Consider the following 16,730-nt stretch of genomic DNA (forward strand, 5'->3'; position numbering starts at 1 on the left):
CGTCCTGATTTTTCTTACTTAATTAATAAAAAAGTCACACAAAATGAATATAATTATTTTTTTTAATGTCACAAAAATAACCAGAGAAGGTTTCAAGACTACACAAATGGAAACAAAATCAAAACACTTTTGGAGAATCTCAAAAAAGGCATGTAATAAAATATAATAAAACGTCACAAATGCACATTTTATTTTTGAGGAATCTATAAAACGTCACAAACAACATGTCATAAATACAATTTGTATACTTCAAGCATTTCACAAGGCTGATGATCGAAGAAGGATGATAATTGCCGACGAAAAACTAAGCTACATCTATAAGTACAGTTTTTAAGACTAACTGATCCTAATGCCATAATTTTAGGAATTTCTAGCAAAACGTTCTATTTTTCTTTTTCTTTTTTTGTTGCATATACTCTTGAAAGCTGAATCTGAATATTCTATAATATTCCAGCGCCCAAATCAGAACAAAAATGAAAATCAATCGCATAAAATGTCATGTAATTGCATATTGAAGCATAAAATCATCGAAGAACTAAGAAACAGGAGGATTTCAAATAATATAATTAAACGAAATAAGAAGGGGAAAAAACACTTGCAGATGCCGAAGAGAGGTTTTCCTTTAACTACAGTTTTTTCGATACTGTACAAAAAGCAAAAAACAACGATTAGGTACATCTAATTCGAGTCAGATCCAAATCGCGATACTGATCCGTTTCACCAAAACTCAATCAAACACATCACGGAAGAACAGGAACACAAATTACGAGCATCGGTTCAAATGAGAACGACGAATCGATAAATCGAACGTTTCGAAGAGATTCGAGACCTAACTTGTTATTCGAGAATGAACTACCAGTGGCACAATTCGAGGCGGCGAGAGCAGAGAGTACAGAGATATTTCCTCTTGATCTTGAGGCAGAGAGGGAGGCAACAGAGCTTCCATTGTCTTTCGACGTCAATAGCGTACACTTTGCCTCGACAGAAAGGGCAAGTTCCTGGCGCTTGTTGTCTTCCGAGCTCTTGCTCTTTCTCTTCCCATACGCATGCGAGCCACATTCTTTACCGGTCTCTGCGTGTTCCTTCTGCAACGACGGAATGAGGTTCCGCGGCGGAGCGATGTCAGGGGAAATCGGAAAGTTGAGAGAGAGAAGAGAAAAGGTAAAGATTGTGCGCAACGCGATGAGCAGTTTCTAAGAGCAGAGAGATGGAAACCGGTGTTTATATAGATAGAGAGTACGCGTTCGTGAGTGATTGATATTTCTCAGGTTTTAAATCTTTTTTAGAATTTCAAAATTAAGGTCAAATAATACAAAATATCATTGAATTTAACTTTCCTCGACGAATTCAAATTATTTATATAACTAATTTTCACACGTAAATAAAATATAAATATTACAAAATAACTAATTTAATTAATTTATTACATTAGGTTTTAACTTAAATACTGATAAATCCTAACTTCAAATTTTCATCATTTATTTGTAATGAAGCATAAAAATACAATAATTTTGATAAAGTTTAAAATAAATATAAATAATAATCATTTTATGGTAAATATAAAAAAAAAACATGACAATTATTTATGATTAGTCTAATTTATAGACTAATAATGTCAATTATTTTCTAATTATAAAGTATTATAGATGAACATCTCGCTATTTATCATATGTTTCATGATTATTTAGTCTAATTTATAGACGAATAATTTCAATTATTTTCTAATTATAAAGTATTGTAGATGTCTCGCTATTTATCATATGTTTCATGATTATTTAATGAGATTTAATAATTTCACTGATTAAATTATTATTTTAACACGAGATTTAATAATATTTTAATTTATTTTTAATATTATTTATAAGTAAATATTAGGTGGACTAACTAATATGAATATTTTTTTAAAGTTAAATGATAAAAATTGAAAAAAAAACATTTTTATAATTAAAAAAATCACGTGAAAGCAACTAAAATAATGGAAATCCCAAATTTGAAAAAGTAGAATTTAACGCTAAAAAACGGAATACAGTAAAAATCAGAATAATAAAACAAAAGTAAGAGCAAAAAGGTAACTTTCTAAAAGTAAAAAACGAAAGAAAAAACCAAATTGAAACAGATTCATTACGTGGCGTCGTTGTCGGAAGGGAATTTCCACGTAGGCGCGGGAAAATCCACGTCACGCATTACTATAAAAATAAAGAAGCGTAACCCTCTAGGATTTTATAGCCATGACCAACTCAGCGATCTGTTGGAAAATGACCCATTTTTCCCCTTCTTTCTGCTATTTTCATTTCATAAAAAAATAATAAATAATTATTATTATTCAGGTTTCCTAAAAGCCACCTGTGACTCAGGATCAGAGCGTCCGCCAGGTCATTTGCCATTTAGGAAAAAACGACAATTTATTATTATGTTGGGGATTATTAATTGTTTGGACTTTACTGCTTTCTTTAAAATGAGAAAATAAATTATTAAAAATAAAATCACAAGAGAGATACGAGATAAAAAAATATCTCTTTAATTTACATTTTTAAATTTTTTTTATATATTTTAAATAATTTTAAAATTACTATTAAATGGTGAATAATTGGACTTGTTCCACAGCCGTTTTATATTATTCATGGTTATTTTAGTCAATTACCTAATCTACAAATTTATGAATATTAATAATAATTAATAAGATTGTACAAAATTTCACATGGGTGCACATCCATCAGTCATAAATATTAAATATACGTCCAAAACATTATACAGACACCTACCAACAAAATTTAAGTCAAGAAATTAGGTGTAATAATTTAATAAAAATCAATATTATACTATAGGCTAAAATAAATACGTACTTTATATTAAAAAAAAGCAGGTGAATATATGGGGAAATGTTATGCTAACAATAATAAAATACAAAAAAAATGCCCATCACTTCACGTGCACTAAAAAGCAAACCAAGTCAGATTCTTTCTCTGTAAACCTTTATTTATTTATTTTTTGTTAAGTTACAAAATATATATATATATATATACACATATATAAGAAAAATACATGAATTAATTAAATAAAAAGATTAGATAATTAATAAATATTTAAAATAATTAAAAATAACTATTTTTACTTAATTTTACAATATTATATTTGGGCCAAAATCATCCAACATTTCAATAATATATATATATTAGAAAAATACATGAATTACTCGAAACCACATCTAAATAAAAAGATTAGATAATTAATAAATATTTAAAACAATTGAAAATAACTATTTTTAATTTTACAATATTATATTTGGGCCAAAATCATCGAACTTATACGAATGACATTTCAATAATATATATATATATTAGAAAAATACATGAATTACTCGAAACCACATCTAAATAAAAAGATTAGATAATTAATAAATAATTGAAAATAACTATTTTTACTTAATTTTACAATATTATATTTGGGCCAAAATCATGGTACTTGTACGAATGACATTTCAATAATATCTAAAAAAATTCCTTAAAATATTTAAAATATAAAAACTCATAGAAGGAATTTCTTTCTCAACGATTACCCACGGTGAGAGGCAAAAAAAAAAAAAAAAAAAAAAAAAAAAAAAAAAAAAACCATTAATAAGATTAAAGGAAAAAGGAAAAGAGAATTACAGAAAACATTTTGGGTTTAAATGGATCAGTTAAAGAAGAAAAAGAAGAAGCCCAAATGCGATTCAATCCATGAAAGAAAGCCTTATGATTTGGGGCAGAGATGAGCCCATGAACCCATTTTCAATGGTGCCTTCATCTTCCTTCCCGCTCAAACTCAGCCTCACGTCGGCGCCTTCTTGCCCGCCAAATCCCACGCCTCGCAAGCTCTTTTCGAAAATCTCCGTCAACCATTTTTCAAACACGCTGTTCACGAAAGAATCGGACCTTGATGAAATTGCTTCCAGTACTCTCTCTTCCACGCTGAAATTCGCCTGTGTTTGCGACCCGAAGATCCCTTCGAATGATCGGATGATCTTGGACTTGAATGATTCTCTCTGCTCTCTTCTTGATGACGAGGTTTGGTTGAAAATGAAGCGGTTCTGAATTGATCGGAGAAATGTCTTCTCGATTTGGAGGTTGTATGATGCGGATTCTGGATCGGCGGTGAGAAGTATTCTGTCCTCTGTTTTTTCTTCTGGTTCTTCGTCTTCATCGGCTTCGAGGTTTAGGTCGAGTTTGTTCGAGCTTGATTGCCTCGATAAGCTTCCGTTGATTTTCGCTGTATCGATGGTAAGGTTTGTGTCTTCTTCCTCTTCTTTGATTATTCTTTGATGCTTTGTGTTGTTTGGGGATTCCCATTCGGCTCTTCGCTTTTGGTCTAAACTAAGCGCTCCAAAACCAGAGTTAATGGCGATATTCAGTGCCATTGGGATTATGGAATCTGTATCCTTATCTTTTCCTTCACCTCTGGTCAAAATGAATAGGATTTGGCGAGTCGTTTCATCTTTTTCATCTATTTCTCCGAATTTTCCATCATGGAATCCATCTGCTAGGAACTTCATGAGTTGAGTATCTGCCTGATCGATGTCTTCAACTAATACTACTAGTTTTTCTTGTGTTTTCATGACATTTTCGAGGACTTGAGAAGGCGAGGTTGCCTCATTGTTACCTCTCGCATTTAGCTTGCAGAGTAGTTCAGTAGAGCCGAAAATTGATTCCGCAATTGCTCGAGCTAACCTTCTTTTGCCAATCTGGTCATCTCCTTCTATCATTATCCAAGAGATTTCTTTATTTGTTGATTTGAAACTAGTCAGCGCTTCAGCTACTGAAGGAATGATTTCTGATTGCCATGGTACGTTCTCTTGCAATGATTTGCACAGATGATCTCTTTGTGTCATTCCTTCACTCTTCTTCGTAGTTGCCAATTTCTTTGGATCTTTGAACAGTGAGTCACCTAGAGAGAGAGAAATGTTTACTTCCTTGTTATCTTCTTCCATGTTCTTGAGACAATCCAAACTTGGTGTTGCATCCTGATATTTATGCTTTTCACTGTCGAAATTGAACTCAGTAATGCAGGATTGTTGGCGCCTAAACCGAAGCATCTGATTTGAACTTCTTGACTGTTTCACTGCCGGTTCAGTGAAGCAGATTGTATTTGAATCTTGGAAGATGCTGTTCCTGGTCGAAAATGGATGTGGCCAAGAACTAAGGAAGTTACTTCCACTGGAACTTTCATTGCTGTGCAATGTGGATTTCTCCTGACTCTGAGGACACAAAAAAGTAAACGTGTTGAGATGTTAAGACCAATCTTTTGAGTAGTATTTGGTTATGATCAAAGAAACTGAAACCCAAGTTGCAAATGAAAATTGAGCACAATGTTTGAACTTCTTGAATAAAATTCTACATGGAACTAAGCAGAAACCGGTTCTTCAATTTTGAGAAAATGGATACAAACAAAAGGCCAAGATCCCATGTTCTTGGTGGGTTTAAGTGAGAGGGTTCTTGTTTGAATATCGAATTCCTTAAATATCAAAGTTGAGCCAAGTGAAATCCACTACCCAAAAGAATGATTAAACCAACATAAAAAATTTGTATAAACCAAAACTAAATCAAGCAACATTAGTGAAATGGATTGATTGAACCAACTCAACTCAATTCAATTGGTACTCTCCATATGATATTTCATCTATGAGTCAAGTTCTTCATGGAAGAGATTGGTTATATATTTGTACCTTAAGGTGGGATATTTGGGTGCTGAAGGGCTGCAGCCAGGAAGGTAACTCTCTCTGATGGCTTGATTTTAATTGCTGAGCTTCCTTATCAGGATTGGAAGAGCAGTCGCAGCAAGTGAGTTTGTCTTGGCCCTCTTTAGCAATACTGAATGGCTTTGTTTCCCATACTTGTGATGGGTTCTGGGAGAAAGGCATCCTCGAGCCATGAAGACTGCAAAACAAGCAAGATCATTGAGTCATGAACTATCTTTGTGCTGCAAGTAGGTATGGCTTTACGGAATTATTCGTTTGAAATATGTTTGCACAAGTAAAGATTTACCATCTTACTCTGCCTATTGATTTATTATCTTACTCTGCCTATTTGTTTAGTCTAAACTCTGAACTAATATACATAATGGAACACATTGACTTGTGGTCTATTTAGAAGGGTTTTCACCCGTTTCCTGATTATCTTAAGATGGATCACAGGTGAGGGGGAGTCGAAGGCATGGCGACAATGTAAAAGATATTCCAATGTCGACCTATTGTCAACCTCAGATGACATCACTACATGTGATCCAAACAAAGATCTATCCGTTATGATATCATAACAAACGAATTGTTTCCAAACAAAAACTTCAGAAAATCCAAAAGAGAATCTTCATGAATGAGAGAGAAATACATACCTGAAACTGTGGAGGCTCAAGCCTAGTGCTCCATCCGAGGGAACAGGAACAGCTTGGAGATCCCACCGAGTCTCTAGAGTTGGCTGTCTCATTTGACATCTCATGTAAGTCTGATAACTTGCTGTACCCACTAGCCACAACTTTGTGCGAGAAATTCCATGGAAAGATATTAACCTAGCAATTTCTTCAATTACGTGATCAATTTGGCTATAATCAGACGGTTCTTTGTTGGAGAAACTACTTTCCTCTCTTTCTATAACATCGGTTTCAACCATCCATTTCAAATCTCCTGTATATATTATGGCTCCCCACCCTCTTGATGCTAGGGAATCAATGTTCCTTCTCAACTCTGTCACCTTCATTTCAATGTCTTCTCTTTTCATGGAGCTCAACGAATCAGGGGACAGCAAAAAATCAATAAATTTGGTTGATTTTAGTTCATTAGGAACCTCTCCTCTTGCTACTCTCCCCATAAGCTCTGAAATTACACCTTCAATTATTGTAATAGAATCACCAATGATGACAGTATTCTTTCTTTTTCTCCCAAGCATTGCCTCAAACACCAACTTGATATCTAGCTTTAAAGAAGAAGCAGATTCAGCAATTGCGTTAGTGCCGGATACTCTCTTTTGTGGGGAAAAAGAAAGTGGGTTTTGCTCAGAAGAGCGAGTCAAGAAATTGGTCTGCCAAAAATCCCCTGGATTAAAAATCATGTTATCTCTTTGATCAGAATGTTGATCATTGCGAGAAGGTGAAGAGGGCGAAGAGAAGATGCCACCAGAGCTACCATAACAGTGAAAAACAGAGGAAACTGAGGAATCCTCTAAGTTACTCTTAACAAGAGTACTGGAAAACCCGGCCTCTCTCATAACCCTACTGACACTTGGGTCATCCAAAATGGAGATTATAAGCTGCTCCAATTCTACCTTAATGGCTAAAACTGGTTGATGTTGTTGTTGCTGCTGCTGCTGCTGCTGCTGCTCTAGACATCCCCTTCTCTGGTTTGCTTGAGCTCTTTTGAGCGCTGCAATAAGTGCATTTGATAGAGAAGGTTGGCCATGAAAAAGTGGACCTGGTGTAGTTGGGAGTCTATTGAGAGCCACATTGAAACAAAGCTCAAGAGCTCTGCAGTGGAGAGGATGAGAAGTTTGATTTGGCTGAGACTTTAGACATGCTTGCCTTAAGAGGCTACTACTCCTTGAGCTGAATAAAGTAACAGCCACATGGAGAGGAGTAAGCTGAGCATGGCCTCTCCTTCTCGCCAAGCTCAGAGATTGCTTCAGCACTGAAGCAGCCTCTGGTGTGAAGGTCTGATTTGCAGCACAACCTCCTGATCGCATCACTGACTCGAAATCCCACCCCCACCAAGTGTTACCCTTGTCAAAGAACTCTTGGCCGTAAGCAAAGAAAAGAAAAATGAGTTCCTTTCTTCCTTTATCTTTCTTTAGTTCAGTGAACTCTCTCAATTTGCAGAGGCTTTCTTAAAGCTGGGAGTCTTCTCACTGAAAGTACTTGGAAATGAAGCAGCGGATAAATGGACCATCCAGTACCTGGAGTTGATGTTGAGTTGAGAGTGAGTTATTAGGATGTGGAGAGAGAAGATGTTGAAGGCTGAGTTGAGTTGAGTTGAGTTATGGTTTAGAAAGACGAGACTGAACCAAATGCCATTCTTTTTATACTAACTTCTCTCCTGCTTTGTTTTGGTAAGCAATTCTTCTATTTTGGCTTCTCCCCCTTTTAGGCTGTCTTTCCATGTGTCATCTCTTCAACCTCATTGATTTCTTTTAACTTACCACTCTCCTCCATTTCTCCTGTTATTTTCCCCACTTTTCCAAGTAACTTTTGATTTTCACAACCAACCCCCACCTTGTTGAAACATGATTTACTAACGACAAAAATTTAACAGTTAATCCTAACCTCTTTTGTTTTAGACGAAAGGACAACCCCCAACCATCAAAAACTTAGATAATTCAGGTACGAATTAAATGGAAGAAAACAAACGTGTAAAGATGAATGATGGAATTAATTAAAAGGAAAAGTTAGAATGAATCAATAGATAAAAATATATAATGTTTGCATTATTATGTCAGAGGAATCAAAACGTGATGATTGTATGTGATTAGTGATGAAGGCCTTTATGATATGGTGCAAGTTCTTTTGTTTAAAATGAATGAATATTTGATGAGAAGGGAGGGGTCCATGGAGATGGGATTCACATTGGTAGGAGCTTTATTGGGGGAGAGAGAAAAATGAGCGTTTGAATTTTACACATCAGCCTTTGAAAGAGGGAAGGAAAGAGGAAGGGAGGAGAGCAGGAATTCAAAAGAGGTACGACTAAAGGCTTAAAGGAAGGAAGAGGGGATTTTTTTGCATTTCTTTTCTCTTTTTTTCTCTCACTTTTTCACTTTCGTTCATTCAATGTTTAATTATCAGCGTGTTCTTTATATGTAATAAAAGATGCAGAATGTTGGAATGTTGTCGAGAAAGAACAATTAAAAGGGTTTTGCGTCTTACCAAATATTCTGGTAGAGTAGTGAACAAACCCTTTTATTCCACACCCCTCTCTCTCTCTTGAATTCACTGTTTATGCTGCTTTACATTGTCTGGATATGTTTTTTTTCCCAAGCAACTTCATAGCTATATATCAACTTTTCTTTTTAATATTTGTTTGTGGTAACAGGCCTCTCCACCTCACTACACTACGCATATGGAAAGACTTCATCCACTTTAGATGAGACAACCCGTCAAAGATGAAATAAAAACCAAAGAGACCTCAGCACTTTTCATTACTTACCATACCAACTTGGAGGATCAAGGTTAGACTTTCAACTTATTTCAAACATTGCCGCTTTTTCTTTGATGTGTATGAGTGCATGAAACCACTATTTGACTCTGTTATATTTAGTTGTTGAAAAAACACGTTAGACAGAAACTATGAGGATCTCAAAGAAAAGAACAAAAAATAAAGAGCACCAACTCATTTCCACTCGGACAAGATTCAAACATTCTCAACACTTGGTTTTTTTAAATTATAAGCAAAGAAGAACAAAACCCAGAGGCCAGACGGCCGCTTTTAGAGTCAAAACTGAAGGCGATGGCGTTCCAAATATGGGTCTCCAAGACGCTAATACACATCCTTCTGACCACACTTTAATCTGCCTCCATATTCAAGCTCTCACTTTCATAGTCAAACTCATAAAATCTCTTCCCACATTAATCCCCATGCAAAACCTTAGCTTTCCCATTCATAATTTTCACTTTATCCATACACTTTGGATCCTCCAACAACGTCAATATTCGTTGTAGAATCCCCCCCCCCCCCTTTTTTTTTTCTTGTCAACTTACATTTTGAAATGTTTCCACTTTTTAAAAAGTGGATTTGTGGTTACCCTTACTATAGCTGGTATTCAAGTTCTATTGCTCCAAAAAAAGAGGAGTGTGTTTGAATGACTGGAATTTTAGAAATCATTGAAACACGATCTATTAGGGTTTTAAGAAAGAAAGAAAGAAAGAAAAGGATACAAAAGTTGTTTGTTGAAAATCATTGGAACATTATGCTGAAAATTTAGAAAAACTTGTTATTATTAATTGATTTGCTCTGCCTACAAGAAAAGTATCAATTTCCCTTTATAATTTTATGATCCAATGGCAGATGATGGAGTCTAAGATTGTTCAATTTCCATTTCTTTCTGAAAACCTTAATGATTTGGTCTGCATTTAACACTACAGATTGTCAACATTAATCAAAAGTTATTCATTTGGAAAAATCCATACCAACTTCTCCCATACCCTCCAATTCTTAGATTTCACATCCCAATGCCCAGTTTCTCCTCATTTCTTTTTTTTTTTTTTAATTAAGAATGATAAATTTGACGAATAAATCTTTATAAATATTGAATAGTTTGATTTTTGATTTTTGATTTTTGATTTTTATAATTATCTTTAAGTATAGTTTGATACGTCAATTATAACTTCAACCTTTCAATTTCTTCGATTCAAAGCATGAACTTGAATAGTAAATTACTAAGCAACAAATTCTTGAGAATAGCATTTAATGCTGAAGGAAAGGATATATATATATTTTTCTTTTTTACTAAGATTTGACTGTCAACTTGAACACAAAAGTTTGAATGTTTTTCTTTTTTGAAGAAACAAAAGTTATTCAATGCTTTTCATCATTTATGTCTTATAAAAGATTTAAAGTATGCATATATACTCACTATATGTCACTACCTTATATTTCAACAACATCATAATAATCATCATAATAATAATTTTCTAAAATGTCACTTTTTTTTACCCTTCTAATCATTTAATCAACATATGCATTTTATTAATTTATAGAACTTAGTCTTTTAATTTTTTTTTATTATTTCATTAAACCCTTTACTATGCTCTAATAAAAAGCTAATTGATCATTGAATTATTGATCTCATCTCTTCATTATTGCTCTACTCAAAATTCTCTCTACCTTTGCTATACTCTAGATTGGTAGTTTTCACCACTCCTCTAGGATTGAGCCCTAAGATTCGATTCTTGGCTTAAAAGGCCACTTATTGAGGCTTTATGTCCAACCATTCTTTTTGTTAACATATTTGGATATTTTGACATAGTACTTCTATATACATTAAAGGTCATTTCTTTAGGAGAGAGTACGTGCTTGCATCTCAAAAGATTAAGACCAAATTAAGAACTACCCTAAACATTAGAGATCATTTAGTACTTCGTGTTATTGGAGATCGCCTAGCTAAGCTAATAACTTCATTCTCCAAAAATATTTGTTTGTAAGAAGTTTTAGTATTAATTAAGATAATTATATATGTTAAGATGTCATTTTAATTACATTTGCATTTAGTTCTGTTGCTTTCAAACCTTTATATTAAGTTCATGTAATTTAGTAAGAGTAAGAGATATTTGAACATTTGAAACTATTTGGAATATTTGAATTCTAAAAGAAAAAAAAATATTATGGGTGTCAAAATGAAATTTGGAATCTACAAAAACAAGAGATTATTTGAAACGACCATATAAATTTGATGACAGCAAAATCTTTTTCACATTAAAATTACAGTTATGAAAATAAGTGAGGAAGAATATTCAAATCATAGAAATTAAGCTTTATTAAAGTAATGGCACTAATTTAAAAAAAAAAAAATACAAAAAATATTTATATTTAGAATTTATATAAATATATATATTTATAAAAAACAGGCACATAAAAAGGTCGATCCAGCAGCCTCTATGGATCTCTCTGGGCTCACCTTTTGAAGTAACCTTTGGATTCGCAATGTCCACTGCAAAACCCATCACTTTTGATCACTAAAGATTCTGAATATTTCATTTTTTTAATGAAAATTTTATTTTATTTATAAATAAAATAAAATGAAATAAATAAAAATTCTTGAAGGCAGCTTTCATCAGTTTCAAATTCTTTGCAGCTATTGCATGGGAATTTTAGGGGTTAGCTACTGAATGATCGTTTTCATCATTATGTTCTGTCCTCTATTCCTCTTTTGGGAGCCCCTTTATTTTTATTTTTAATTTATTTTTAATTTTAAATGCTCTTTATTTTTATTTTTAATTTTAAATGCTTTTCTTTTTCTAACATCAAGGCTCTTTTTCTTCTTAAAAAAATGCAACTTATTTTAAAACAATTTTAAAATAAATTTGCTGTGGAACTTCATAAGGATACGACCGTTGAATAAAAACAATTTAACTTCAACTTTCAATCGCCTTATACATCTGTGCTTTGAATATATTAGCACGTTTTTTCACACCACTTTAATTACCCTTTATGTGCTTTTCATCCTCTTTTTTCACTTTTCAATTTATAGTCAAATCGTATGTAAATTTTGAAAAAGTAATTTCCGATCCGATTATTTGTACCATAGTTTGACGGATTAAAGCATGGGTCAAGAGATCAAAAGTTCAAATTTTTTCAATAACATATTAGAAAAAAGCAAGGGTTGAATCTCAACCGAGCTTTAATCGTTCCAAGTAACGAAACATAATGCCTTAAACTTACTATCCTCTTGACAAATACAATAACTAAGCATTCTAGAGTACAAAGATCCTCCTGTTCATAGTGCCACAATTGTATGATACAAACATGGTTGGGTTGGAATGCAGAGTATTGCAAACAAGAAGCACAGTTATTGAGCTGATTGTTCACGTTCCCACAGAATTTGTTCATCGATCTTAGTCAGCTTTTCGTCGTCTAGTCGCTTCCATGTCCTGATCCTCTCAACTCCCATCCAACTCCTCTTGCCCTTAGCAAGTTCTGCGACGATCACCCGACCTCTCCTCGACCACCCGGGCCTTCCGTATCCATGATATCCAAATCCTCCACCATAACAAAACCATATTCCATCAAGATTCCCGCAAAAATCATTGGAATGGTCATGACCCATGAACACAGCTTTCACATCTCCCATGGCGACTAAGTTCTGTAAAACTCCCGAGTTCACTGAAGAACATGCCACGCCCTCCTGAAATTGGCCAACGATCTTTTTATAATAAAGATCCCGAACTTCTGGGATTGGTATGTGAAAAAACGTCAGGGCTGGAGGCTTCCCTTGGGCTGAAGCATCCGTTGAGGGAAAAAGGTCCTGATTTGTGCCCTGTTAGTGTGTGACCTGCAACATGTTAATGAAATCTAAATCTAGGAAATATCCCATCTGGGAATTGCAATAAATACCAGAACCAACATTTATTTTCTAGCTTCTGAGAGAGATAAATAAATAAAACAAGACACATTTTGATAATCATAAATAAAAGAAAAAGAAGGCACCACAAAGGTGACCTTTTCAGATAAGAAAACCTAAACCATATTCTATCATACCTGAAATCTTTGAGAAACGTCTCTGAGCCACTGAAGCTGCGATTCCTTGATCCATCCATATGTTCGGGCTCCTTGCACTATAGCTCTATCTCCACTGTCCAGAAAGTAGAGACTGAGGACGCTGGAATTCGCCAAATAAGAACCTGGAGCACCATATACATTGATATCATAATTCCCAAAACCATCGATGTTTTGTAAAATCTGATTTCCAGTTGAAGGAAAGTGGCTGAGTTGTGGGTTGGTCTGTGATACTGAATAATCCATGAGGGAAATGAAAGACATTAACTCTTCTCGAGTCATTGTAGACTCTTGATCATGGTTCCCCAAAATGGCCGCCCATGGAATTTGATATTCAATAACAGGACCAAAAACTCTAAACAAAGATTCGGCAGCATCAGAAGTACTTGGCCCAAATATGTTGTCACCTGATCAGGAAACTAAGTTCAGATTAGTTTCACACAATGGCAATACAAACTCAAAAGTTCCATACAATTATAACCCAAAAGAGTAAGAAGCTAAACGTTAGAGTTACACAAGGAACAAAAAAGGGAATTTCTTCAAGAAATTTGGATCAAACTACCTCTAAAATTATTGGTTCGGCTAAAATGAAAAGGGTTAAAACATATGTTCAGCAAAGTGCTACAAAAGAAACAATAACATCCCATGAACAAAATGTATTATTATATTAGAGATGTACTATTGCATTCTGGACGGTCTAATTACTAGAGTTCTCCTTCATGTGAAGACCAACAAACAATACTTAAAAACAGAACAGGCAAGAAAATTTTCTTACACCAAGGATAGGTTTTCATCTTATATGATTAATTAAGACGACGTCATTTCTTCGGGCAGGCAACCTGATTCTGGGACCACCAGCCTACCTCCAAGGTATCTTAAAGATTAAAATCCCCTTTTCCTCCAAAGTATCTTAAAGATTAAAATCCCCTTTTCAAGTCTAATTACTATGCTCTGTGTCCTACAGCCCTGTTATTACTCCTTCACAGTAAATTAACTAGAGCTTCCAGGTAATATCAGTATAGTAAGGTTTGACAATTGATGAAATATACTCCTATGTGATTGAAAGGCTGGATTATGGCCAGGAATAAAGATTTGGAACATCATAGATAATATACCTTGGAAGTATTTTATGAAGTCTTTGGCATACCTAATACAATTATTTAGACCTTAAACCTCTTGAATTTCTAGCTCAAGTTTGACGCCCAATGCCATATCATCCGTTTACAAAGTTATCAAGACTTGTCGCAAAGTTTTACTAAAATTAACCCTCCAACTATTCCTTTTCTCCAAATTTTGATTTTAAAAAAATCTGCTATACATCAGGAAAGCAATACCTCTCACCGTAGCTGAAGCTACATAGCTTCATTTTTTTTTTTTACAGAAAATATTCCTTGTGTGTGCCCTCCTCAGTTTATATTCACCCTTTTATTTAATGAATCGACTCTTACCCATTCAAAGTAAAAAAAATTTCTTTCCAACAAAATGCTGATCCAACTCTTTTTCATCCTATTCTATTTCCTAGACAAGAAGATCCAAATTTCAAATGACAACTAAGCACACCGATCAACAAGAAGAAAACGGTATCATCAGTTTGCATACACAATAGCATTTAGTACCAAAGAAATATGGATGGCCAACATAGATTCCAATAGTTGTTTTGTGCGGTTCTTCAATGTGAAGTTAAACTATCCACAGTTAAGAGAATTTTAAAGACATTCAAATGGGGTCGAATACAAAGAATGACAGGAATCAGAAAATACAGACTACACTGCCTATACCAAATCCAGTGAGATGACACTAAGAGAACTTCAAAACACAGAAAATGAGAGAATAAAAACGATCAAAGCGTGAAAACAACAGCAGGGTTAAAAAAATAACCTGTAAATGCAATGAAATCAGGCGTTTCAGCATCAACCATCCTCTTGAAAAACCGGGTCGTATTAAGATCCGAACAGTATTTGAACTCCGAATCCATCACATCCCGACACCGCGAATTAACTCCATTCGCAAAATGCATATCAGCCACCTTACAACCAAACAAAAATATCAGCTCCATTTTATTAAAAAAAAAAAAAAAAATCCCCATCACAATAACCTTGAACTTCAAATCAAAAGTATAACAGAATGCAAACCTGGAGAATCTTGAAGGTTCCATCGGAACGGAAACGGAGAGGAAGATCCGAGTTCCTCTTGGTGCGAACAGGTTCATATCCTAGAAGTAACTTCTGGAAAACGAGAGAATGAAGGAGAAAGATAATCGAATAGATGAATCCAAGATAGAGAATCGAAACCTTCCATTTCTCCGCCAAAAATTCCATTCGTTTCCAGTGGAAGCAGAGAATTTCGAAGTTCAAACTGATTCATAGGTTTTCGATCAAATGAACTGTTTCGTTCCTTTTGAAGATTCAATGTTATTCCGAAAGAGACAGGAAGAAAGATAGTTATTTATACAAATGGATAATAGTTTGGGATTTGTTGAGAGACTGAGGCCCATTAGGCCCAACCCACCTACAAAAAGTTCTACATGGGCCTGATTAAGTGGGCCCATTCATTTAAAAAACAGAAAGGCCCAAAGACAACTAATCACTAGGCTAGTGGGCCTAGTGGGCCTCCAATTTTTCCAAAACAAAATTGGAATTTTTAAAAAATAGACTCCATTCTCCCAAGATATATATATATATATATTTTTTTTTTATCGTAATTAAATATAAAAGTTTAAAAAGTAATATTTAATTAACTTAGAATATAAATCAATATATAACTAACAAATATCTAAATTTATTAATCTATTCTCAATGAATCTTTATCTAAATTTATCGATTTTGAAAACACATTAACAGTATGTTTTTTATATAAAATAAAAATTATTATTATTATTTTATAAACTTTGATTAAAAAAAAAAAAATCCAATTTTTAAATAAACATGTCTAAAAGTAGGTAACAGTTCAAGTTTACTGCTAAAATATATTGTCTGTTTTGGCTCGTTATATATCACCGTTAGCCTCATAATTTTTAAAATACGTATCTCACAATCCACCTCTTTAGAGGTTAAGGTTCTCGTTAGCACACTACTTAGTATCTGGCTCGGATACCAATCGTAACAACCCAAGCCCACCACTAACAAATATTGTCTACTTTGGTGCGTTGCATATTGTCGTTAGTTTCACAGTTTTTAAAATGAGTCTACCACACTCTTATAAGAAATGATTAATTCTTGTCTACCATTGATGTTGGATCTCACAGTACACATTAATTTAACATTTAAGACAGGAGTGTTAAGACTAAATTCAACCATTCAAAATATATCAACTATTTTATAATAGATTTGAGTCAAATGGTAATGATCTGAAAAATATTCTTTCTATATTTAAAACTTCGTATTTATTGGAATTAATTGAAGGGTGATTTATAGCTATTTTTTTCAATTTATTCCATTTAAAATCCTATTTAGCAAAAAAAAATTATCTTTTAAATTAGTAAAAAGTTTATATTATGAAATAAAGGATA

The 16,730-nt window shown here is 33.8% G+C and overlaps 3 protein-coding genes and 1 long non-coding RNA gene across 4 annotated transcripts; 1 reads left to right on the forward strand and 3 right to left on the reverse strand.

Moving 5' to 3' along the window:
- Positions 1 to 532: 532 nt before the first annotated feature.
- LOC111439917 lies at positions 533 to 1,233 on the reverse strand. Its single transcript, XM_023077368.1, has one exon. It carries the CDS (start codon positions 1,057 to 1,059, stop codon positions 853 to 855), a length of 207 nt encoding a protein of 68 aa, XP_022933136.1. The 5' UTR covers positions 1,060 to 1,233; the 3' UTR covers positions 533 to 852.
- Positions 1,234 to 3,602: 2,369 nt separating this feature from the next.
- On the reverse strand, positions 3,603 to 8,037 carry LOC111432375 (protein SMAX1-LIKE 4-like). The gene is made up of 3 exons (XM_023069229.1): positions 6,364 to 8,037; positions 5,699 to 5,909; positions 3,603 to 5,230 (listed from the first exon to the last, which is right to left on the reverse strand). Exons 1-3 carry the CDS (start codon positions 7,701 to 7,703, stop codon positions 3,710 to 3,712), a joined length of 3,072 nt encoding a protein of 1,023 aa, XP_022924997.1. The 5' UTR covers positions 7,704 to 8,037; the 3' UTR covers positions 3,603 to 3,709.
- Positions 5,836 to 9,248, forward strand: LOC111432383. Its single transcript, XR_002708630.1, has 2 exons — positions 5,836 to 5,962; positions 9,044 to 9,248. It is a non-coding gene; the product is annotated as an uncharacterized LOC111432383 (long non-coding RNA).
- A 3,037-nt stretch (positions 9,249 to 12,285) lies between these two features.
- LOC111441123 (probable inactive purple acid phosphatase 28) lies at positions 12,286 to 15,641 on the reverse strand. The gene is made up of 4 exons (XM_023078051.1): positions 15,355 to 15,641; positions 15,101 to 15,248; positions 13,205 to 13,629; positions 12,286 to 12,983 (listed from the first exon to the last, which is right to left on the reverse strand). The coding sequence occupies exons 1-4, from the start codon at positions 15,538 to 15,540 to the stop codon at positions 12,516 to 12,518; spliced, it is 1,227 nt and encodes a 408-aa protein (XP_022933819.1). The 5' UTR covers positions 15,541 to 15,641; the 3' UTR covers positions 12,286 to 12,515.
- Positions 15,642 to 16,730: the final 1,089 nt, after the last annotated feature.

Source organism: Cucurbita moschata, unplaced genomic scaffold (genome assembly GCF_002738365.1).
Source record: "Cucurbita moschata cultivar Rifu unplaced genomic scaffold, Cmos_1.0 Cmo_Scf00003, whole genome shotgun sequence".
Classification (NCBI taxonomy): domain Eukaryota; kingdom Viridiplantae; phylum Streptophyta; class Magnoliopsida; order Cucurbitales; family Cucurbitaceae; genus Cucurbita; species Cucurbita moschata.

Bases quoted from the DNA above. Each gene is read 5' to 3' on its own strand.
- LOC111441123 (XM_023078051.1), bottom strand. From the start codon at position 15,540: ATGGAATTTTTGGCGGAGAAATGGAAGGTTTCGATTCTCTATCTTGGA. The intron at 15,249-15,354 runs GTTTGCATTCTG...TTTGGTTGTAAG, and splicing joins GAACCTTCAAGATTCTCCAG to GTGGCTGATATGCATTTTGC. The intron at 12,984-13,204 runs GTATGATAGAAT...ACACACTAACAG, and splicing joins ACGTTTCTCAAAGATTTCAG to GGCACAAATCAGGACCTTTT.
- LOC111432375 (XM_023069229.1), bottom strand. From the start codon at position 7,703: ATGCGATCAGGAGGTTGTGCTGCAAATCAGACCTTCACACCAGAGGCT. The intron at 5,910-6,363 runs GTATGTATTTCT...CTTGTTTTGCAG, and splicing joins TTGAGCCTCCACAGTTTCAG to TCTTCATGGCTCGAGGATGC. The intron at 5,231-5,698 runs GTACAAATATAT...TTGTGTCCTCAG, and splicing joins CCCAAATATCCCACCTTAAG to AGTCAGGAGAAATCCACATT.
- LOC111439917 (XM_023077368.1), bottom strand. From the start codon at position 1,059: ATGTGGCTCGCATGCGTATGGGAAGAGAAAGAGCAAGAGCTCGGAAGA.